The sequence below is a fragment of the Sceloporus occidentalis genome, unplaced genomic scaffold (assembly GCF_023333645.1).
Source record: "Sceloporus occidentalis isolate IW3139 unplaced genomic scaffold, rSceOcc1.0.p SCAF_6, whole genome shotgun sequence".
Lineage (NCBI taxonomy): Eukaryota > Metazoa > Chordata > Lepidosauria > Squamata > Phrynosomatidae > Sceloporus > Sceloporus occidentalis.
In genome coordinates this window covers 138,174,389-138,197,078 of record NW_028316986.1, presented here as the reverse complement: position 1 = coordinate 138,197,078, position 22,690 = coordinate 138,174,389, and the positions used below count along the sequence as shown (strand labels likewise).

General features: G+C 38.6%; 1 protein-coding gene across 1 annotated transcript in view; it reads right to left on the bottom strand.

The window, feature by feature from the left end:
• Positions 1–22,690, bottom strand: part of MYOM2 (myomesin 2) — a 96,858-nt gene that overhangs the window by 13,648 nt on the left and 60,520 nt on the right. The window contains exons 20-30 of the mRNA XM_089531083.1: positions 21,599–21,777; positions 21,195–21,309; positions 19,597–19,753; positions 19,407–19,513; positions 16,833–16,877; positions 16,223–16,359; positions 10,334–10,478; positions 10,157–10,216; positions 8,850–8,917; positions 5,447–5,560; positions 497–584 (exon numbers count right to left, since the gene is read on the bottom strand). Of these exons, the coding sequence (XP_089387209.1) occupies positions 497–584; positions 5,447–5,560; positions 8,850–8,917; positions 10,157–10,216; positions 10,334–10,478; positions 16,223–16,359; positions 16,833–16,877; positions 19,407–19,513; positions 19,597–19,753; positions 21,195–21,309; positions 21,599–21,777 (1,215 nt within the window). The remainder of the gene's footprint in view (positions 1–496; positions 585–5,446; positions 5,561–8,849; positions 8,918–10,156; positions 10,217–10,333; positions 10,479–16,222; positions 16,360–16,832; positions 16,878–19,406; positions 19,514–19,596; positions 19,754–21,194; positions 21,310–21,598; positions 21,778–22,690) is intronic.

Sequence of the window (22,690 nt, the reverse complement as noted above, 5' to 3'; positions counted from 1 at the left end):
CTCTACGAAAACGTGTATACAATTTTGTATGGACTTTCCTTTGGCAGAATTGTGCTGCTGATGTAAATGTGGGCTGAAACAATTTGCAGTTGGGGAAATGAGAAATTTGGCCAAAGAAGGATGTTTACATTTGCACACTTCTGTATGGTGGCACCAGCGGATGCACACAAAATTAGAATCCAGCAGCTTATATTTTACACTTCATTTGCCAAACAGATCTTCTAGCTGTTATCTCTGTTTAAAGCAGCATGGAAACCTCTCAGCTTGAGTATCTACAGAGAGATCTCCCAGCTAGTTTATTTGTATTTATTTTCCCCAAAAAATACTTTACAAGTGTGTGAAGTATCATGAACAAGATCAAAACACTTTGTGAGAGATGCCAAGAAGACTTATGTCTCACACTTGAAAGGACTGTTATGATGTACTCACACCATTTATATCTACAATATATTGGCATTATAATACAATTTTGTATATGGGGGAAAATAAGATTTACCTTTCCCTGACACATCAAGAGCAGAGATATCTTGACCTCGATCATCTGACAGTGTTGCCTTATATTCACCTTGTTCTTTTTTAGACAGCTAGGAATAGAATACAACACATTTGTTAGGCAACTTAAGTGAATTGAAGCTTTTTTAACTATTTGCTACATTTTCCATATGTGAAAGATTTTTTTTAATTTTGATTAAACCAAACTTGCATGAGATGACACTGAAATGATATGAAACCACAGTTAATAATTATTGCATTTATACTCTTAAATCTACTACTTAAAATTAACTAGGCTGCCTTTCAAGCTTTTCCATTGCAATCACAGCATGTTCAATCCCTCCAAATTACAACTAACTTTGTAAAGTCGAAGGAACTATTCATTTTTACAAAGGCCCTGTATGACTGGGCCAAATACAACAGCTTCCCCCCAGTTCCCTCTGTGGGAGGACCAGATGATGCATGACCCAGTTCTTGTGTAAGTAGACTGTATGATGGTCAGTCCATTCACCACCAGAACTGAGTTTTAACCAGATTTTTAAATCTCACTAGGTGCTCTGGATATTTGGGCAAGATCTGGAGCCTCCATTCCCATATTGGGCAGCTGTTTAAAACGCATCCCACTCAGCCACCTGGCATATCCACCTCTGCTGCCAGTCATTTGCTCTGAGGTCAGAACAAGGCACCCAGCCATGTGCTCATCATTGGGCACCTCATTCTGACCTTAGATCAAAGCAATCAGAAGCAGTGGTGGGTGTGCCATATGACTCAGTGGGATGGGTGTGTGTGTGGTCAGCCACCTGGAATCAGAAGAGAAGGCTTTGCAACCAGAGAGGGTCAAAGCAGCTCTGGAGGCAGGATACTCCAGGCTGCCCCATGCCAGTGCAGACAGGACCAGAGAAATAAGTGTTGAATTAAAACACTTATATTTAAAAGAATTCCCTTCTCAGTTTTCACATATACCCATCGCATACATATAGAAGGTAATTTAAGATTCAATACCAAAAACTAGTGTGTTCATATACACATTTACTTAGAAGTAAGACTTACCGAATCCAATGTAGCTTACTCCCAAGTAAGTGGACATAGGACTGGAATCAAAACTAAGTAACTGTGACCACTTTTTAAACAAGCAATAGAGACTGCACCATGATGATTTTATAGTAGGTTCCATAGAAGTTAGAGGAAATATAGAATAAATTTTATTGAAATCAGTGACTTACTTCTGAATGAACCTAGGACATGATCCAGTGACTTACTTCTGAATAAACTTAGGACACAATCCAGTTAAACTAAACACTTCTAAATTCCTTACATTTTAGCACAGCAAAGCAAGTAAATACTTTACCTTTTCACTGAAATCTATAGGATTTATGCTAAGCTTTGGCTAGATCATGCCTATAATTAGGATCAAGCTAAGAGTCAGTGAATTCTTCTTATTATAAGCAGAACAGAAGCATCTCTTTCAAGAAAGAGCTACTATAAAAATTAAGAGCAACTAGTCAAAAGATCAAATGTCTCAAGTGAGGTAATTAAAACATAAAAGTACCATGTGGGAATAACATATTATAATAGACTTACAATACATAGAATGTGCGCATATATTGAATAAAAATAGAATCAGAAAGGTTAGCACGTCACAAGAGGACTGCTGAATAATATAAAAGTTCTCATTCTGTACTGCTTTTTATAAAGCTGAAGCTAAAAGCCATTTTTAAAAAAAATAAAAATAAAATAAGCATATGTGCAACCGACTAGATGTATAAAACTAAATGGGAAATGGAGAAGAAAATAGAAACAAGCAGCCAAAATGTTTGTACATTAATAGCATTTTAAAGGAATCACTGCTTCTGCTTGAAGTGTATCAAGAAATAATGCAGAGAATCTTAGGCCTGTTACAGACAGCCACAATAAAGCTGCTTCGAGTCACAGTGGAGGTATGGTGTTTCAATGATGCATGCGTCCTAAGAGTCCAGAAGCCACACCAAAGCCACGCTCCAGTCCTGAAGGGCTGGAGCATGGCTTTGGCGCAGGGATGTAGCCAGGATTTTAGGAAGGGGGGGGGGTCCAGACTAAGTGCCACCATTATAATGGGGCTTGGGCGCGGCAGCGCAGCAGCACACACCATTCATTTTTCTAATGGAAGGGGGGGTCCAGACCCCAAGATCCCCCCCCCTTGGCTACGTCCCTGTTTGGCGCGACTTCTGGACTCTTAGGATGCATGCATCATTGAAACACCATACCTCCACTGTGACTCGAAGCAGCTTTATTTTGGCTGTCTGTAACAGGCCTATGATAGTGATAAGAAAGAATTAAACTCTTTTGCAGAATTCCAAGCACTTGAACAGCTACCAAACTTGTTTATCTAAAGGGCACAGTGAGACAAAGGAAGTATGTGGGTACATCAGGGAAAATGATCCTTCTCAAAAACCACTTTGAACTAAAGATTGTTTTTTCCCCTCAACCCTAATGGTGGCTAACAGTCAAACCTATTATAGCACTTAAGTGCCAATTTAAAACACCTCATTCACCCTTCTCATGTACCAAAGGTGACCAGAAAAACCTCTTACTGACCACAGAAAATTGCTTGCATATACATGTGGGAAAGGGGGGGGGGGGCATGTCCTATGTATTTTAACTTCACTTTCACTGTGAAGGTTTCCTAGTTCCGAAATAACAGGAATTAGAGGCATGACTCATGCATCAACCGGAGATCTATAACAGTTTTTAAGCAGAAAGGAAAAACATGGTGGGAAGTGAGAAAACAAAAGGAAAATGATAGGCATGGCTAGTTGACATTCTCCTAAGGTTTGGGGTGGGTTTTTTTTTTAAAATAAAAATAACCTATAGAGCAATGAATTGTAAAAGCATATACTTTCACACACACACACACACACACACACTTTTTCTTTTAATTTTGGTACTACACATACAGGTATGGAGTGCTGAAGAAGACCAATAGTATGTTTCCCATAGAAATCTCCAAAGTTTCCTAGCAAGTAGAGAGTCAGATACCTCACCTACATGCTTTCTGGGCCCCTCCACTTATGAGGAGCCAGTGCATGTTGGTGAATAGACAATCACCAAAATGCACTAAACCTTTCTTTTTAAAAGCGTTTGAAATTCCCAGTGGACTTCACCATGAGGCCTCCATGCTTCACAATTAAAATTGGCAAATATCACCCGCAGTCATTTCTACCTACTGGTACTTAGGGCTGTACATTTTCATAAATTCCTTTCTCACATGAAAGAATGAATATTTTACCATTTTTCTCCTCACAGTGAAAAAGTTTTGATCATTTACAATTTGGGACTTACTTGGTGCAAAACAATGCATGTGGAGGAATTGCATGGAAAATAGCATTTCCTGCATGGAAAACAAGTTTCTTTTACTGGAAACACTATTTTTTGTGAAGCACAAGTCTCAGACTGTGAAGATTTTCCCTATCTAAGAGGTTGAACAGTCCAGAAGCCACCTTGAAGCCAGCCTGGCTGTTTGCATGTGGGCAGCTTTATGATACTCTGGTGGTGCGACCTTTACATGCTGCCACAGCATCATGAAACTAGCTTTGAGCTTTGGTGGGGCTGGAAAAGCTGGCCTTTTGCCAGCCGAAAAAGGAGTTAATCTTTGCCACTCCTTTTTTGGTCGGCTTCAAAACAGATTGGGGCTGTGGCGTATGGTTGCCGCAGCCTCGATCCATCTTCAGAAGGGGCAGCTTCAAGTCACCCCTTCAGGGCCATCTGTTCTGGCCCTAAAATCCTGCTCATCAGTGTTTTCTGTTTTTGGACCATTTTTCAAATATTTCAAATATTCATTTTATCTCTACTACTTACCAAATGTGCTTGTGTCACTCTGCATTGCCTCTTCCCCCTCTCCCAACCAACATCCATCTCTGTTTCCCATACGTAAATCACTTTAGATTTCTTTATTTTTGTTTTGGGATTATCCAAGTTTCTCTCATCTCAGCATGCTTGGAATTCATATGCAGTCATAAATACAATCAGTGTCCTTGCAGCTAGTGTTTTGCCTCAATAAGCTGCATACATATTGTATAAGCCTGATTTATGTAGAGAAGGATATTATTTATCAATCTCTTTTTCTTTTCTTTGCATTGATTATATTTCACCACTATATTATTGTTTTATTGAATCTGATTTTTTATTATGATATATCTTCTATATGATTTGCCTTCTTGCATTTATTATGTTCTTTTATGCATCTATGTATTCCATTGTATTGTTGTTAGCTGTCATGGTCATGCTCTCACAGACAGGCAGGTTCCACAAAATGTTGTGTGATCATACTTTCAGTTATACCATGGAATTTCCTTCCTTCCCTGTCTACAATCCCCCATCACTCAAATCTGCTGCAGTGGATCCTATTGAGGCTCCAGAGCAAAGATGTGGAACATAAGGGAATGTGGGAAGACAGAAGGAATTGTCACCTTCCTGTTTCACTAACTGAAGCAACATACATTTATTGGATTTTGCCTGAAATAAATAAATGCATGGATTAATTAATATACATTATTTTAGTCTACTGGATGCCTTAATATGTTATTCACACAATCAGTCCCTTGTGCTAACAGAATGAAGATATTCCTTTTTTGCTGTTTCATTTCATCCTGCCAAACTGGAATTCAAAGAAGATTTCAAAATTGCTAAAACAAAAGAAAACCCCATAAAGAGTTAAACTCAAATGTAAAGCAGATAGACAACCTGATGGAAACCCTCAACATTCTTTAAAATGTATTCTACAGAAGCAAAAGCTTAGTCTTTCAACCAATGGGGAACTCAAATAGAAGCTTAGGGGTAAATCATCAAAACACACACAATGGGAGTTCTAAATGGGTGATAGAGCTAGCACATAACACCATCTGTGCTCTTAAGTCATTCAATGAGATATTAGGAAGGAAGCATGCCATTGTGTAATTTACGAGTCATTGCACCATACCCTTGAAATAGTGAAGCAGCACACTCCTTTCTGCAGATCGGGTGCCTCTTCAAGCTCAATTCCAGCTCCATCTTTGTACCAATTGAAAAAGGTCTCCTTCTTGGTATTTGCTACCTGAACAATGACAACCACAAAATCATCAGAATACTATGTCATGAGAGAAATATATTTCTTGACCATATAAGACATATTTCTTGCCTTATCAAGCATCAGAGGCAATGACATACTCTGACAGACTACCCACCTTCCCCATATGGGTCTATTTGGCCATTAAATTCAACTTTGGAGGCCCTGCCCAGTCTTTGGTTTGTAGTGGATGGTAACACAAAGAATGGCATCCTCAGTGTTGGCCTCTTGATTTGAAACTCTTTACCTATTCAGTTCATCAGCCAATCATCCTCACAGTTTTCAGATTTTTATTCCCTCTGGAATGTACTGGAATGTCACTGCACAGCAGCTGCTGGCTTAATTCTCTGCAAATTTTATTTTACTGCAAATTTCTGTTTTTTAATTTCTATCATGTTACGTTCATTGCCTTTAATAATGCCTTTAAATGAGATGCATAGATATCTTATATCACAAGATAAACGTTTAACAATGTGATAAACCGTTTTGATTGCTAATTACCAGGATAAGTACTAAAACAAATTATATTTGGAAAAATTTAAGGTTGCATTTCTATGTATACCTATCTGGGAATAAATGAATTTAAATCAATGAGCTTGAAATCCAACCCACAGGCTAAGTATATGTGTTCCATCACCTCTTGTCTTATGGCAACCCTATATTTTCATAAGGTTTTCTTAGCCAAGAATAACTCAGAGGTTGTTTGCCATTGCCTTATTCTGAATACAGCCTACAATATAGAGGGTCCTTTCACCTTACACAAATATAATTCTATGATTTTACTTTAACAGCCATGGCTTCATCCTAGGGAATGTTTGAATTTGCAGTTTTGTGAGGCACTAGATCTCTCTGGCTGAGAATTCTAAATGCCTCTCCCCCTAAACTGGAAATCCCAAGAGTCCTTAAATACTGCCATGGCAGTCAAAACAGAATCATAGCGCTAAAATGGTGTAGTGTGAACGGGCCCCTGGTATTCCCTGGCAGTCTCCCTTCAAAATATTAACCAGGCCTGACCCTGCTTAGCTTCTGAGATCAGATGAGATTTGCTGCCTTCAGGTAGGCAGCAATTCATAGCTGGGGCGGGGGAATCTAAAAGTTCCAGTTACACAGATAATAGTCTGGAGATCATAGGAACTCACAGAGCTGTCTTACATTGAATCAGATTATTGGTTGAACTAGCTCAATTATGTATACATTGACTGGAAGCATTTCACTAGTGTTTCAGAACCCCACCTGGAGATGCTGCTGAGGATTGAACTTGAGATCTTGAGCCCATACATATTACACAGTTATAGTCCTATTCTTCCACTTTATCTGTTCTTCCCAGAGTACTCTAGTACTCAGACACTAGAGTACTCTAGACACTAGATACTAGAGTACTCTGGGGTTTGTAGTTTGGTGAGACACTAGAGTACTCTGGCTGAAACTTCTAAATACCCTTCCCTAAACTGCAAATCCCAGGATTGCATGGGTTGTTGCATGACATTTAAAGTGGAATAATAGCACTACATAGTGCTGTTTAGGATGAATGGGTCCCTTTTGTATCCAAAGTATGTTATACCACAGATGTTTTTTTATTCTCTTTTGATTTGTAACTTTGCACAAGCCAGCAGACAAACCAGAAAGTTTTTGCCTCACTGTAGTTTTCAATTTTATCTTAACCAAAGAATTATATAATATCTTTGAAAGAAGCCAGATACTAAACCATCATTGGGAATTGTTTTCATAGTTTCACTTTTTCCAATATGTACAGCTACACTTTACTCACTTGGATGAAATTTTAATTGAAGGCTTCCTGTTGAGCAAAGTGAGGAGTGAACAGGATGCATGCATGTGCAAAAGGTTCATTCATATCTCAGTTTACTAGGTTATGTTCATCCAAAAGTGTCAGTATATATGCTTTATACTTGAAACATAGTGTATTGGTTGACATGTGAAATGTTGTTGAATGAGTGGATTTACATTATATCTTGAAAGAAGCAATTGTTTTCAAAGAAAACAAAAGATTATGACTATTCAGAGATACTGGTCAGTACTGTTGAGGGAGCTGTCCATCAAAGAACTATTTGCATTGTAGCCGCAGTATTTTCATGTAACAATAACCAGAGCAAAAAACCTAACTAAAAGTGGACAAAGCAAAATTACACTTGTGGCCTATAACACTATTTCAGAGTGATGCATATAGAGGCATAATATCCTGACTGTGGAGAGCAACTGTACAAACAAAGGAATACAAACTGCTTAAGAATCTGAAGAAACTTCTCAAAGCAATTTGAGTGAAGGCATGGGGTTATATTAGTCAAAGGAAAGAAGGAAAAAATCATTTGGGGCATAGATAAGCTCTTGAATCTATCAATATAACTTCCTGCATCTTGGTCACTGTACTACTGAAAGAGAAATCTAGGTTCCCTAAGGTGGTTTTGCACAGAACCTTCGACTGTGTCTTATAGCCTGCTGTCATTGTAATGAAGAAAAATAAATTATTCTGGATGTATACTTCTGTTATAAGCTGAGAAGTTGGAAACATAGGGTTAGTGAGGCAACAATGATTGAAAATGTTCTTTTGATGGTCCTAAGAATCTTTCTGTTTCCTTCTTGTTGAAATTATCTGAATTCCACCAGCATTTCCTCCCTGTCCTTGTTTTGTAATTCAATTTATTTTCTTTCTGTGCTGAAATTTGTACATGTTTTAATATAGTTCTCCTAACGTGCACATTTATTTGTGAAATGTACTTGATTTCCATATCTGTCTCCCTTTGACTTAAATGTGTGGAGAAGGTGGAAAACAGGATTCTCCAAGTCCTGCTAATTATAAAAGTTAAGCTCCAGGCATCTTAAGACACAATTTGTTCTTAACAGGCCACAAATAAAGAAATTAGCCTTAATGTTTTCCACCTAAAAGTTGTTTGTGAAGGACCTGATCATGTATGTTTTTTGTTTTGTTTTTGTTTTGTTTTTTTAAAAAACTAACTTAAGAAATTCGTCCTATTTCTCAGTGGCCCATAATTTAGTGATGATACACATGCTTTGCAAAGGAGAGCAGAACCTAATCCTATGAATTTTTACTCAGGAATAGTTCTCAGTGAATGCAGACATGCTTACCATCAAGTAACTATACACATAATTGCTATCTTGGGCTCAATCAGAAACAGAATGGTACAGTCTTTGTTCTAAATTTCTGCTCATTGCAACTACATACATTTATGTCCCATCAAAAAGGGAGTTGTTTTCCCGAAATATTGTTTTATAAAAAATCTATCAAGAAATGATTGCTCACTTTACAGAGCAGCAGCACTTCACATTCTTCTGAAATGTCCCAATACAAATACTCCAGAAAATGAGGACCTAAAAATAAGAAGAATATGCAGTCACTACAAGTATTTAATAAGCATAGAAGGGGAATGAACCTCCTCATCAAGTCATTGCCCCTAATTAATTAATTAATCCCAAAATAAATAGACAGAGAAGAACAGGTAACTGCCAAAATCCTGGTGGCGCAGTGTCCACCAGAGTAAGTGGATGTAAGTATACTATATATTATTATTATATATATATGGTTATATGTAACCATGTAAGTGCTACATAGCTGAGCATATGTAAAGTTATGTAACATAATGGGACATATAGAATTCTGGCAAAACTTAGGTAAGCCTATTCACTTTCATATCTGGGAGACAAAGGGCTAACCTGTCACTAGTTTGGTTTTCAGCATAAAAAAATGTGAATGTAGTTAGGTCAAGGTATTACGTACAGAAAACATGTGGAGTTATTCAATGTAGGAAAAACAAACTGTGGGCATATCTAAACTGATTTTTTTAAAAAACAACCCAAAGTCCCAGATTTTGTTCCTGCTCTTTCCAATTTTATTTTGAAGATCTATGCATGTTTTGTTTATTCCAGAGTATTTTCTGTCATTTCCCAGTATGATCAGTTTTTTTATACCAGCTCTCCAGACCATTTTTTTTAACCTAGTATAAAATCAGAAAGAATAGGAACAAAATCTAGTACTTTTCAATCAATATGGATGTGCTCTGTATTTGCAAAAGCTATGTGAAAAGAAATTAATTCAGACAAATGCTACATTTCACTTTCAATAGCATAGCTGTAACTTGTATTTAGGGGCATATTTTCTCTATCGTATATGAGTTCCTCTTTTTCAGATTTGTCTCCAGAAAAATTGTGAGAACAGACCACAAGCATTTATTTTTTTATGCTGCGTTGCCTACCCTGAAGAGGATAATGGTACCTCCTTTGAAAAGAAAACTCAAACATATTAAAGCTATTGCATCAGTGTACTGCAGCTTAAATATATCTCAGGAACGAATCTTAAAGGATATTCAGCTAGTAACACCAGAAAAAGGACAGTTTGACAATTTGAGGGAAAGACTGAGTATTATGGATTTCTTTCATGGGAGGAAAAGACCAGAGTACTGATTATTTGAATGCTTATCACTGTCAAGGTTAATTAAGGATACATATTATGCTCACAGAATGTTCCTTTCTATCAGATACAAGAAACACAGAATGTTCCCTTTTACCATATACAGCAAAACCCAAAGCTTTCTCAATGGTTTTTCATGTTACCTTGTTTCCTCAGGAACTCCTTTCTCTGGAATTCAGCCTCAGCCAAGACAGCCTTGAATGCTTTAAAAAGACACGAGGACAGAGGGAGTAAGGTTAGGAAAAATAATCTGATTGGTTTGGTATTCAGAAATATTTAAAATATATTCTACTTGACATCAAATAGATTAGGCAACTTACCATCACCTATAAGAACTAATGAAGATTGATTCTTGGCTTTTCCATCTTGGAGCTGGACAGTATAAGTACCTTCATTTTCAATAGTAAAGCGGTCCATGACCATCTCAATAATACCACTTGAATGATCACATTTAATTTTATGTGTCTGAAAATGAGAAAGGTCAAAGAAAATATTTAGAGACTAGGTCTACAACAATTGAGGACTCTTGCACTATGCAACACATAGCATGCATGTATAAAATATTAGAAACCAAATCAAACCCAGGGGAATCAGTGCTGCCTGAAGTGTTAAGGATTAAGAATAGTAAGAAATTAATAGTGTACCTGTGGATCTTATTGGATTTAGCCAATAACACAATGAAGAATGGAACATGTGCTATCCTGTTCAGTTCAATACAATCACCATGTGCTTCTACCCACAACTATAAAAAAAGAACTGGGGGAAACAAAAACCACATACAGTGGAGATGGACAGTTGTGGAATTTCACAGACAACATTTAAATGTAAAACAACAGTTTTACATGAACAATCTAGTTCCACGCCCCTCACCTGGTTCTACACGGTCCAAAACCTGTGCCTTTTTCAGAGCTCTGAAAGTCAATTTTAGGAAGAATGAATGCAGTTATGCGTTGAGGCCACACCTAACTCAGCAGTGGTAGAATGATGCTCTGGGATCTTAAGCATTATCTTGCCACCGGCCATTTATGGATGGCTTCAGCCTGTCATTACATTTGCTTTTCCTATTGTTAACTTCCCCAGCTTTGCTTTTCCACCGAGACAAAGAGTACGGTGGCTAAGGCCTTCTTGACATGGTTCCAACCATTTTATAATGCCCCAAACTTCATTTTGTAAATGTGTTAACCAGTCAACTGCTTTGCCTTTACGTTCTTTTCCATTATTCAGTTCCATCACACACTGGATGCATGTATGCTTCCTTGAAACTGTCACCTCCCCTCATTTTCTCAGTTCATTCATGAATCAACTTGTTAGTAGCAGAGATGAGGTTCGACTCTGAAGCGTAACAACATTCCAGTACAACCCTATGTCTACTCAGATATAAGTCTCATCAAACTCACTTGAGACTTACTGGTGGTTACGTTTTAGAGAATTGCAGCCTAAGTGTGTGATACTAACTGGTCCAGGTGGCCATCAGCCAGCTATGCTGTGATTAGATCAACTGTCCTGAATCTAACCTCTTCCCAACCTAGAAATGCTAGAAATTAGTAAGAACTCCTCTTGAGCAGGAGGGGGTTTGGATCTTTTGTAATTTAGCTCGTCCATCTCACATAAACACTCATTTTCTGCCTGTTTGTTTTTCTTTTGTTTTTGTGTGTTGCTCTTCATCTGGCATATTACAGTCTCTTTTTCACTCCAGTGTTATAGCACTTTGATTCCACTTTAATTGCCATGGCTCCATCCTATGAAATCCTGGAATTTGTAATTTTGTGGAGTTAGAACAGTCTTTGAATGCTCTAGCGTCTCATCATAGAACAAAACCCAAATTCCATAGGATACAGCCATGACACTTAAATTGGAACCAAACTGCTATACTTGTTTAAAAGAGACAATTTCCAGGAGACAGAACAGCATTTCTGCTGGCAGAAGGGGCTCGTACCTAATCCTAATCACCTACAATCTTCACAGTCTTCAGTTAAAGCTGCACTGTAAATCTTTAATCAGGATTAAGTTGAAGGGTTTCTATTTCTTTACAAACACAATATAATTGCAGTGGGCATAAGAATATGCCAGTGAGATAAACACTGAGCATTTCTGTAAAACATCCTTTCTCTCACTGCTGCACTTGTCTACAACACAGTGACTCTAGCAGAGTGCTCTGAAAGCCTCTGTCATTCCAGGAAAGTAGACTAATGTTAAGTTCGTATTGGCAACATTTGTGGAACACTTTCAAGTGTTGAAAACACTCCACATGTTTTATCTAGGTGTAATCCTTACAACAACTTTGTAATATAAGCAGACCTTGGAAAAGTTGACTTTTGGACACAGCTCCCAGAATCTCTCCAAGCAGATACTTTTGCCAAGCACTGAGTACGCCAATTTTATGTTTCCCCATGGAACACTGCCTTGGATTGAGACTGAGAGAGAAGCTTGTCTAACACTACACATACCAGAAATGGTAGAGGCAATATTTGAAATCTGGACTTCCTGTTTTATTGCTCTATTGCCCGGCCACTATGCAAAACCAACTGAAACTGTTATAGATTATGTTGTTCCATAAAATGGTTGTTAAGATGTCTTGTTTGTCTCATAGCATTTGTTAAAAACAATATTTATTTTTTCAAACAATTTAATTGGCATTTTAGCATTTACACCAAAATATTATTCTATGCATTTTAGCATTTACACCAAAATATTATTCGATTCAAATGACACAAATCTTTTTTTAGCAGCATTATTTTCTTAGTAGCTTTCCACCGTCCATAAGGAACATTTAATAAACAAACCCTATTGACATTAATGTAAGTAGTTCATGGGCACTGCTTTATAGCATTTAATATTAATGTACCTTTTGGAGGCGATCTGCCCACTGATTCCATCATATTCTCTTCCCCCAAGCAATGGTGCTATATATACTTGTTTATATAATGTACATCTGCAGTAGATCAGTATTCAAATCAGAAAACTTAACTGTGTTTTGACTCAAAAAAAGAAAAAAGGAAGCAAGAGTGCCATATTCTGTTTCTTTATACTTCACTGGAATATGCTTTCTTCCTCCTTTTTAGCCACAGGGTATGGAATTAAAATTGCCAACTAGAAGAGCTAGCAAATTTATTCCTCCTTTTGTGTTACTTTGTTTCAAAACCGTTGGGGGAAAAAGGCCAAAGGAAGTTGTTCCAATTAAGGCCTTATTGGAAATTATCTATTTTTGGCCAGTGTCAGGAACAAAACTGTATTCTTTCAAGTATGATGGTCTATTGAACATGATCAGCAGTGGCAGTGCCAGTCTCAAGGCAGGTTTTAGGATATAATTAGGTTTCTAGTTATTGCCATTATGTGGCGAGATGAAGTTCAGTGGTTTTATAGCAGCCATAAATACAAGGCTTTTATGTGAATTTCTACAAAAAATATCATCAATTACCAAATGCAAACGTCACCTGTAGTGTGCTAATTAAAGAGGTGAAATAATACTATGGTTCTTTTTCCTTTCCCTCCACTCTAAGGGGCAACTCCAATGCCAATGCTTTCATCTTTGTTAAAAATACAAATATTGGGGAGAGGGGTTAACACAGCAGAGATGGCTCAGATATAGAATAGAAAAAAGTTATAATATTCCCTGAACATTACAGATTCAATAAGGAAGAGGGGGGAAAATAGGCAAAATGTGATATTCCATAGAACATTTCTTATTTAGACCTGTCCATATATAAACTAGTCAGATTCTCCTTGCTCTTGATAGTTGACCAAAAAAATGGAAAGGGATCACAGAAATATTCTTTTATGTAAGGCCTTGCCAATCTTTTTGTGTAAGCAACATTCTATAGCCACTCCAGCAGAGAAGTGTAGAAGGAATGAGAATGTTGTGGGTGAGGAGAGAGTAAGTAAGCTGCTATTACTATGACGTCTGCCAGAAATAATTGCAGCAGTGTGTTAGTTGGTATACACCATGGAAATAATGAAGCAGAATACTTTGAATCTGCATTTCACTCTAGTACAGTAGTTGCAAACTTGGGTCCTTCAATATTGTTGAACTATAGCTTCCAAAATCTCTGAACACTGAGCATGCCAGCTGGGAGTTGAAATCCAAGGACTTTACCACCTGAGGCTAAAAAGCAGAACTTGAACAAGATAAAAGAGTCTTTGGCCAGTACTTATAGCACAATGTCATGTTCATCTTGTTCTGCCCTGCATTCCATTCCTTATTGTAATGCACCTTTTCACTGATGTGCAAAACCCATCAATAAATCTTGCTGCTACTCCATTACTGCCTTTGTGTGATAGCTCGCTTTCTTGGTAGTACCTCTTCTTAGGCAGTCATGTGTGTGAGCAGCTGTGATTTTACTCCTCTCCTCCCTTCTCCCCCTTGTAGCAATCACATTGCCAACAGCTTCCTGAAGCCAGCTGCTGTGTGCACATTCACATAGCAGCTGGCTTCAGGAAGTGCTTGGAAGCCAGGATTGCTTGTCCCCGGCTTCCTTCCAGAGTGTGGGGCAGATAAGTGAATGTACACACAGCAGCCCCACACTTCTGGAAGGGGGAGTAGCAGTACATTAACACAGGCAGTGTTTGGCAGTGTGAAAAACAGATCACATGACCACGGATTGCCAAAGTGCTATTGTGAGAGAAAGTGTGATAAGAAATGATGCCAAACTGGTATGCTTCCATTCTTAACTAACACGACTGTGGTGGGACAAGTCCAAGTGTATCTGAGAGCCAATGCGCCAAACATAGGTGGAAAGGAGTGGCACAGCACTATCCCATGAAACTTAAAAGGAGAAGAAGAACCTGCTAAATAAATTTGGCTAGTTGCTGCCTCACTACTTATATAGAAGTGTGCAAAATGTGCCCTCCCCCCAAGATGTTGCTCAGTTGCAACTTCCATCAGCCCTAGACAGCACAGCTAATGGTGAGGAATGCAGTCCAGTAACTTCTGGAGGGTTATATGTTTCCATCCTTATTTTACATAATGGAGAAATTTTATTCATATAATATCGTAAAATCATGTAGGGGCTTGATGAGTACATCAGAGGCAAGAATGAATCCTGTGCACTAAATTGATTACTAAGAGTTTAAACACTACTACTCAGTATATAGAAAATCCACTTGGGAAGTACCACAAGAAAAGGTAATAAAACCTGGGCTTTGGTACTCCTGTGGACTATTTCCCCCCTGACATCCTTTAATCCAGTATGCAGATCTATCCATGCCAAAAGTGAAGTCATGGATTGGCAGTAGAGAGCAGAATTTGGATGAGCTGAAGGGCACTTTCACAACCATGGCCACCTCTCTCTTGATGCAATCCTTCTGGGCAGCTTTGGCACAAGAATTCAGCACACCTAGGCAACATCTGGGGGGCCCAGCATCCTTCCAGGACTCACTATGCTCACACTTGCCTTTGTTGTTGTGTGCCTTCAAGTTGTTTCTGATTTATGACATCCCTGGGGTTTTCTTGGCAAGATTTGTTCAGACCAGGTTTTCCTTTGCTTTCCTCTGCGGCTGAGAGTGTGTGATTTGCCCAGTGTCATTCAATGGGTTTCTGTGGCCATGCAGGGATTTGAACTCTGTTCTCCAGTCATAGTCCAAAGCTCAAACCACTCCTGGCTGTCATTTGGCTTAGGCCCAACTTACATGATTTTCCCACTGCACTCCAATAAGCCCTGGGTATGACCAATATTGATTTCCCATAGTGGTCCTGATGTAGAAATGTTCTGGGGCATTATGGGACTTTTAAATAATAGCTCCATTAGAGCATTGCTGCTGCCTGCCAATATAAAGTAAGATAGCAGTAGAGAAAGAAAGGTAAATAGAGGTTATTGTGAAACTCACCCCTTCTCAAACCTAGGGCTGGTCTCACAGCTAAGGCAACGGTGATAGTCTTCAGGGGACAAAAACGTACTGTAGGTCTCATGCTACCTGATGCCTTGTGGCTGACCCTCCCATTAATGTTTTCTACTAATAAATTAAGTACTCCCTTTATTGATGCACAACTTATTCTCTCAGTTATTTTCCTCATTAGTGGGTACTGGTGGTATGAACAGTTTTGCAGTGGTTCTGGTGATATGAACCATCCATACCCACTCTCTGGACTCCCATAAAAGTTTATATGGAGAGATGACATAAAAACATTTGTTTGCTGCTAGGACAGAGTACGTTTCCTTTAAATGGCCACTTAGACAAACTCTAACACTGTATTGTCCTGAGTTTGTATTTACCTCACTGTTGATAACTTCACTGTCATTGATTACAAATCTATAGCTGGCATCAGCTGAAATGCTCTCTGCCTGAAGCCAGAAACGAACTTGTCCTCTGTCCAAAATCTCATAGGCTAATTCAGACTTCAGAGGAATAGCTGCAGGAAAAGAGCACAGCATTAGGCAAACATGTGAAGGCCTTTTGGAATAACTGAGCAAAAGATAAGTCCCAGTGGCTTAAAGCTTTTGAGAATCTTAAGCAACAAACAAGTGAAATGTTATGAAAGCTAAACGAAAACCCTCAACTGTATTTGCACAGATGTGTATTAAAGCTGGTTTTTCATGAGTCAGAGCACAAGCTGAAGTACGTATTTATTGCACTATTTAGGGCTTTTAAATACATAATCCAGTAAATATTAGACATATCCAAGTTGAATCCGTTCATCCAAATACATCTGCAGTGCTGAACAAGATCTCTCTTAAACAGAAACTAATATTTGCATTTAATTAATAGAAGGCTAAGCATGCTACCCTATTTTTTTAAAGAAAAGTTTTATTACTTTACTGCAATCTGTAGTGTGTAAACATATTCCTTTTCAAACTGAATATTAGATTCAGAACTCCTACTTACTTGGATTCCTGATTTCATGACTTAGAGCCATCAGACGTTCAAGTTCTAAAATGAAGAAAAAAAGCATATTTCAATTTATTTTGACAGTCAAAATAAATGTTAAGAACAGTGTATGAGTCTATAAAGCACTAATAATCTTCTGTTAAAGGGAAAAAAATATCTACAAAAAATAAAATTTTGAAAAAGAAAGATGAGGGAAAGAGAGAGGTTACATACAAATGTCACAATAAATCAGTCTTATGTACTTCCCTCCCCTTTCTAAATGTTACCACAAGGAGAAGGCCAGAAGCTTCCATTTTTATGTGTTGTCCCCTCTGAACTCAACAAATTGTGTTTAATTTCATATATGGTTTGACAAAAGAAAACCAATTTCAAACCAGGCTTTATGAAGTGGGCTTGTTTAAAGACAACACAGTTTAGGGATTACATGCAATGTTAAATTTAATTTTAGAATGGGACTAACAACAATTTGGAAATTAGATGCAATGGTAAACCAAAATTTACCAAAAAGAGAAGCAAAGGCTTCCAAAATTCTCCTTGAAACCACACCAAAGGAAGAAAGATTTTGTTGTTATTGTTGTTGTTGTTCGGTGCCTTCAAATCATTTCCATCTTATGACAACCTTAAGGCAAACCAGTTATTGGATTTTCTGGGGCCGAGAGTGTGCAGTGGATTTCCATGGCTGAGCAGGGAATCAAACCCTGCACTGCAGAGTCCAAGTCCTATGCTCAAACCACTACACCATGCATGATCTAGGTCTAGAAGGAATGTAAAAGTTCTAGGTAACACAAGATTGGTTTCATGTATGGACATTGTGGACTGCAACTTCAAACATCCTTCACCATTGCCTCTGGTAGCTATGGCTGCTGGGAGGCACAGTCCAATAACATCTAAAGAGACATGTGATTCCCACCTCTGGCCTAGAGAACTTAAAAATGTGGCACATGGATTTAGTAAGCAATCTTAATGGAATGCACTAAAATTTATGGAAGAGTTAAGATGCCATAAATAACCAGAAGTACAAGTTTTGCATCTTCCTCTCATCTGACTCTATTCCACAGTATATGATAAAGAAAGGGTCTCCTGCCAACATTTGGAAAAGAGCATGAAAGCTGCTGTACAGGAAATGTTTACCAAGGCACACTGTAAATGTCAGTAAATCCTCATAGAAATTGTGCAAAAGGCTAAGTTCTACATAGCTGGATATGGAGATTGGCCTACTTAACATATTAGAATTGCTAATAAGGGCTCAGAAAAATGGAACTAATTGCAGGGTGTGCAAATTTACAAGTAACAAAGAAAAGAGCAAATTAGCAAGTGAAACACTGAGGAAGCCAACAGATATTTCTATTTCATTTCTAAATGCCTGCATGTCTCATTCATTCCAACAGTCCCCTCATTTGTACAAATGAGTGGGGCCCACAGCTTGTGATATAAATGAAATAAGACCTCTAAAAACTCTAGACACGACTCATTCTCAGAGAAATAATCACAACAATAATGTCCATGGCTCCATCAAAGAATCTAGAAGGAGGCAATTCTCCTCCCCACATAGCTCTTGTGCACCCTCCACAGGACTTTCTCCTTCTCTTGCTTTCCCTTCCAGCATTCTGTAAAATGTGCAACTATGCAGACAGGTTTTATAGCCATCTAGAAAAATTATGGAAAGTGTTCAGGAGCTAAGGAGGGAGGAGAATCACTTCCCTTTACACTGACTATCGGTACTCGTTTCATCAAGGGATTTCACTGCTGGGTCCCGATCAGAAACATATAACTGGAAAATAATATAATACAGTGAATTTTCTTAGTAGAATAATTTTATTGTTTTAATATTTGCAGAAAATTAATAATGTTTTTTTTAAAAATCCCACTGTTGGAGTCTCCAAATGTTTCATTTCCAAATATTGGCTGGAATTACAACATATGAGCCCAATAGTAGCCAGAGGAATGACTGATGCACCATGCCGCCAATATACAATGGGCACCAATGTGCATCTAGCTAGGAAATGCTAGAGTGCAACAGGAGTGCCTAATTTTCATCAGAAATGTCCAATGCATATCACAAGTTCCCTATGCATGTCAGAAGTGCCCAATGTGCATCAGAAGTGCCAACTGCCCAATGCTTATCAAAAGTCTCCAATGTGCATTAGAAATGTCCAGTGCATATCGGAAGTGCCCAATACATGTCAAAAGTGTCCTATGTGCATCAGATGTGCAACAGAAGTGCCTGATGGTCATCCCAATGCATCCCAATGGCCATCCTGCCAGTGCCTAGTATACATATCTTCACAATTCACTAACAGAGATTTGTTAGTTTTTTGTGGGTTTTTCGGGCTATGTGGCCATGTTCTAGCAGAGATTTGTTACATTTCTGCAACATAACTACTGATTCACAAGGTTATGAAACATAGACCATGATGTAGAATCTCAGCCATTTTCTACAAAATGTGAGGTCCTCTTAGGAACTGGAGGGAAAGTGCAAGACACATTGATTTCACTTGGGAACAGTTAAGTCACCTGTTTAGTTTTACTTAGCTCTGCAACATCTACAAGAAAATAAGATTTTATTCTTACCTTCCTCATCCATAATGAAACTTGATGAGACACCATCAGTATCACTAACAGCCACAGCATATGTCCCCAAATCTTCCTTGTCGGGTTTTTGAAAATAGAGTTTGGAGCTAAAGGGGGAGAAAATCTAATTAGTGGTTTGCAGAAGTTCCCCAATTTCCGAAGGCTTCCATAAAAGGATTTTAAAACTTACTGCTCTCCAGCTGTTTCCACTTTAAACCTTTCAGAATCATCTATCTCTTCATAGAATTTACTCCAAGTAAAATGAGAAGCATCTGAAATTTCTTTGCAGTCAAAGGCAAGGTAAATATTGCCTTCTTCATCCACACCTGCAGTGATTTCCTTGGTGTCTGTAACATATAATTGCTGTTAGAAATGCATTTATTAAGGAAAAGTGTCAGTTTTCCAAAAGTCTGGTTCAATTAAGAACACTTCAGCATTTCCTTAAAATCTGGAGCTTTTCTTTAATTGGATCAGTTTACTTCAACAACCAGAAAGATGACATATACCTTACTAATGGACAACTTTATTTTTAGAGCCTCATTAAAAAGGAAAAACCAAGGGCTCTGCAGGTGTTATTACTGCTTCCAGTATCTTTAAATAATGAAATCCCTAAGACAGGACAAGGGCCTGTCTATGCCAGGGAATAATACCAAATTCACCCCGAAACTGGTGGTGGCAGTCCTCATACAGCTACTTCCATGCTTTCTGGCCCATAACCTAACTTTTCCTTGTACTAAATAAAGTAAAGGGAATGCCCGTGTTTCCCAAAAATCCCAGAGTGACCTTGGGTTCTTTCGGCCTGTGAACAGCTGGGTTGGGGCTGATTCTTCCACGTGCCAAGAGCTGTGCCATCCTCTTTCCCTGTGCTGAAAAGAGCAGGGAAAGGGGGTGCCCTATTTTCAGAGCTGCTGCTTCCTTGCAGGTAGGGGTTCCCAGTAAAGAGCCCTTCCAGTAGTCCATCATTTTTGTTGAGGTCCCTGGGAGCACCTACCTGCAAGGAAGCAGTGAGTTACCCAGATTATGTCACAACTATGTTACATTTAGTAATATACAGGAATTACGATTTATGAGTACAGAAAACATTACCAAGCATTCTGCATGGTATGGTACAGGAGGAGCTCAAAGTGACACCATGAATTACCACACCAGGTGACACCAACCTTAGTGACACTGCTGTGCAGTAAGCATTTTAGCATAGAATCACAGAGTTGTGAGGGGCCCTATGAGTCATTAGGTCCAAGTCCCTGCTCAATGCAGGATCTCCAGCTAGAGTATTTCTATCATGTAGCTGTCTAACCCCCCATTTTTGAAGAAATACAGAAGAGACCAACCACCTCTCTAGGTGTCAAGAAGTTCCTTCTAATGTTCAATCAAAATCTACCCTCCTGTAACTTAAAACCAGTAGACCTAGTTGTACCCCTGGAGCAGCAGAAAACAAGCTTGCATCCTCCTGTTTCTGGAAGCCCTTGAGGTATGATCATGTCACCCCTCAGTCTTCTCTTCACTAAACTGAACATGCCAGATTCCTTCAATCTTTCCTCATATTTTTTGTTCTCCATACTTCTTATAATCCTTTTGTCCTTCTCTGAACTTGCTCCAGCTTGTCTATATCCTTCTTAGAATGAAGCACTCAGAACTGAACACAGTACTCCAGATGAGGCCTGACCAACACAGAATATAGTGGGGCGATTACTTCGCATAACTTGGAAACTATTAAGGCAGGATAAAATAACATGTGACGTTCAACAAAGTAACAACAATGTTGGAATCAACATCATGCATTCATACCTGGTTTTGCCTGAACAAGCACAGCTTCAGAAACATCTGATGCCTTGCCTATGCCAGCATCATTCACTGGGCGAACTCTGAATAAGTAACATTTGCCTTCATGTAATTCAGTGACCTTAAAAAATACATGTAATGAAGTTTTTAATATACCAGCTGAAATCTGCTGTTACACCAGTTGGATGCAGCACGATATGGTGTTTGCCCCTTCCTTCCCCATATGCCCTGCCTGGACTTTTACTCCAGATTGATTTTGGGTGATGATTTGAGAGTATGAGGGAGAGGGGAGCATTGCAGAGAGAAGGAATTATTACTTTCTCAGTTACACTAATGGAAGCAGTTGTGTTGGAATTGCCTCTTATTTTGGATAAGATGAAAGAAAGCACTCTAGGGAAATGATTTTCTACCTTTAGGTAACGGCGTGAAGTTGGTTTCTCATTGAATGTGATCCATTCTTCCCCATCTTCCTCCTTATAGTCCACAAAATATCCAGTAACAGGGCTGCTACCAATGTAGATAGGAGCCTTCCAAAGAATCACAAGAGATGAATTCCTGACCTCACAAAACGTAAGATCATAGGGAGGACCTGAAGCAAATAGAAAGGGCAAATTACCAATAAAGCCAGAATATTGCCTCAAGCAACAAAACTAAAACCTTTTTAATAATTGTGAAATTTTGCATTTCTGCCATTTTTCTGCAGAAAGTGGCTTTACAGTTGTCATTCCTTTCTTAAATAAATATTCATGCTTGCAGTGTTCATTGTCATGATTTCATTACATGTGTTTGTGTGTGTCTTCAAGTCATGGTGACCCCATGAATTTAACAGATTTTTTTAGGCAAGGAATACTCAGAGGTAGTTTTGGATTACCTGTTGTTGTTGTTGTTGTTGTGTGCCTTCAAGTCATTTCTGGCTTATAGCAACTGTAAGGCAAACCTATCATGAGGTTTTCTGTGTCTATGCATATGTGATTTGTTCAAGGTCACCCAGTGGGTTTCCATGGCTGAGAGGGCAACCAGACTCTTATCTTTGGAGTCCAATGTTCAAACCACTAATATCATAGTGGTTCTTATTTGCATTGCATACTGATCAAAATAATATAGGTAATACTTTAACAAAATGTTCCTGCAGTGTTCATGTAACCATTGAGCTGTGTAAGCTCTCTCTGGTATCCACACCAGTTGAGCTTGGAAGGGTGGCAGTATGGAGAGAAGGCCCACCCCTAAAGATCATAAGACTCAAGCAAATCCATAGGAGGAGATGCAGACTATCTGAAATCCCCATGGTCACCTGCTTGCATCTTAAGATCTTTGGGAGAGGGCTTTTTCTTCATGGAAGGACAAGGGAATCTTTTCAGCAGCTGTTCCTAGGCTGTGGAAGTCCTTCCTAAGAATAACCTGGTTGGCTGCTTTTTTTTTCAAAACAGGAAGGAAAAGATCTTCCTGTTTATAAAGGCCATTAGCTTTTAACTGGTTAAAGCAGAAAAATATGCTTGGGCTAT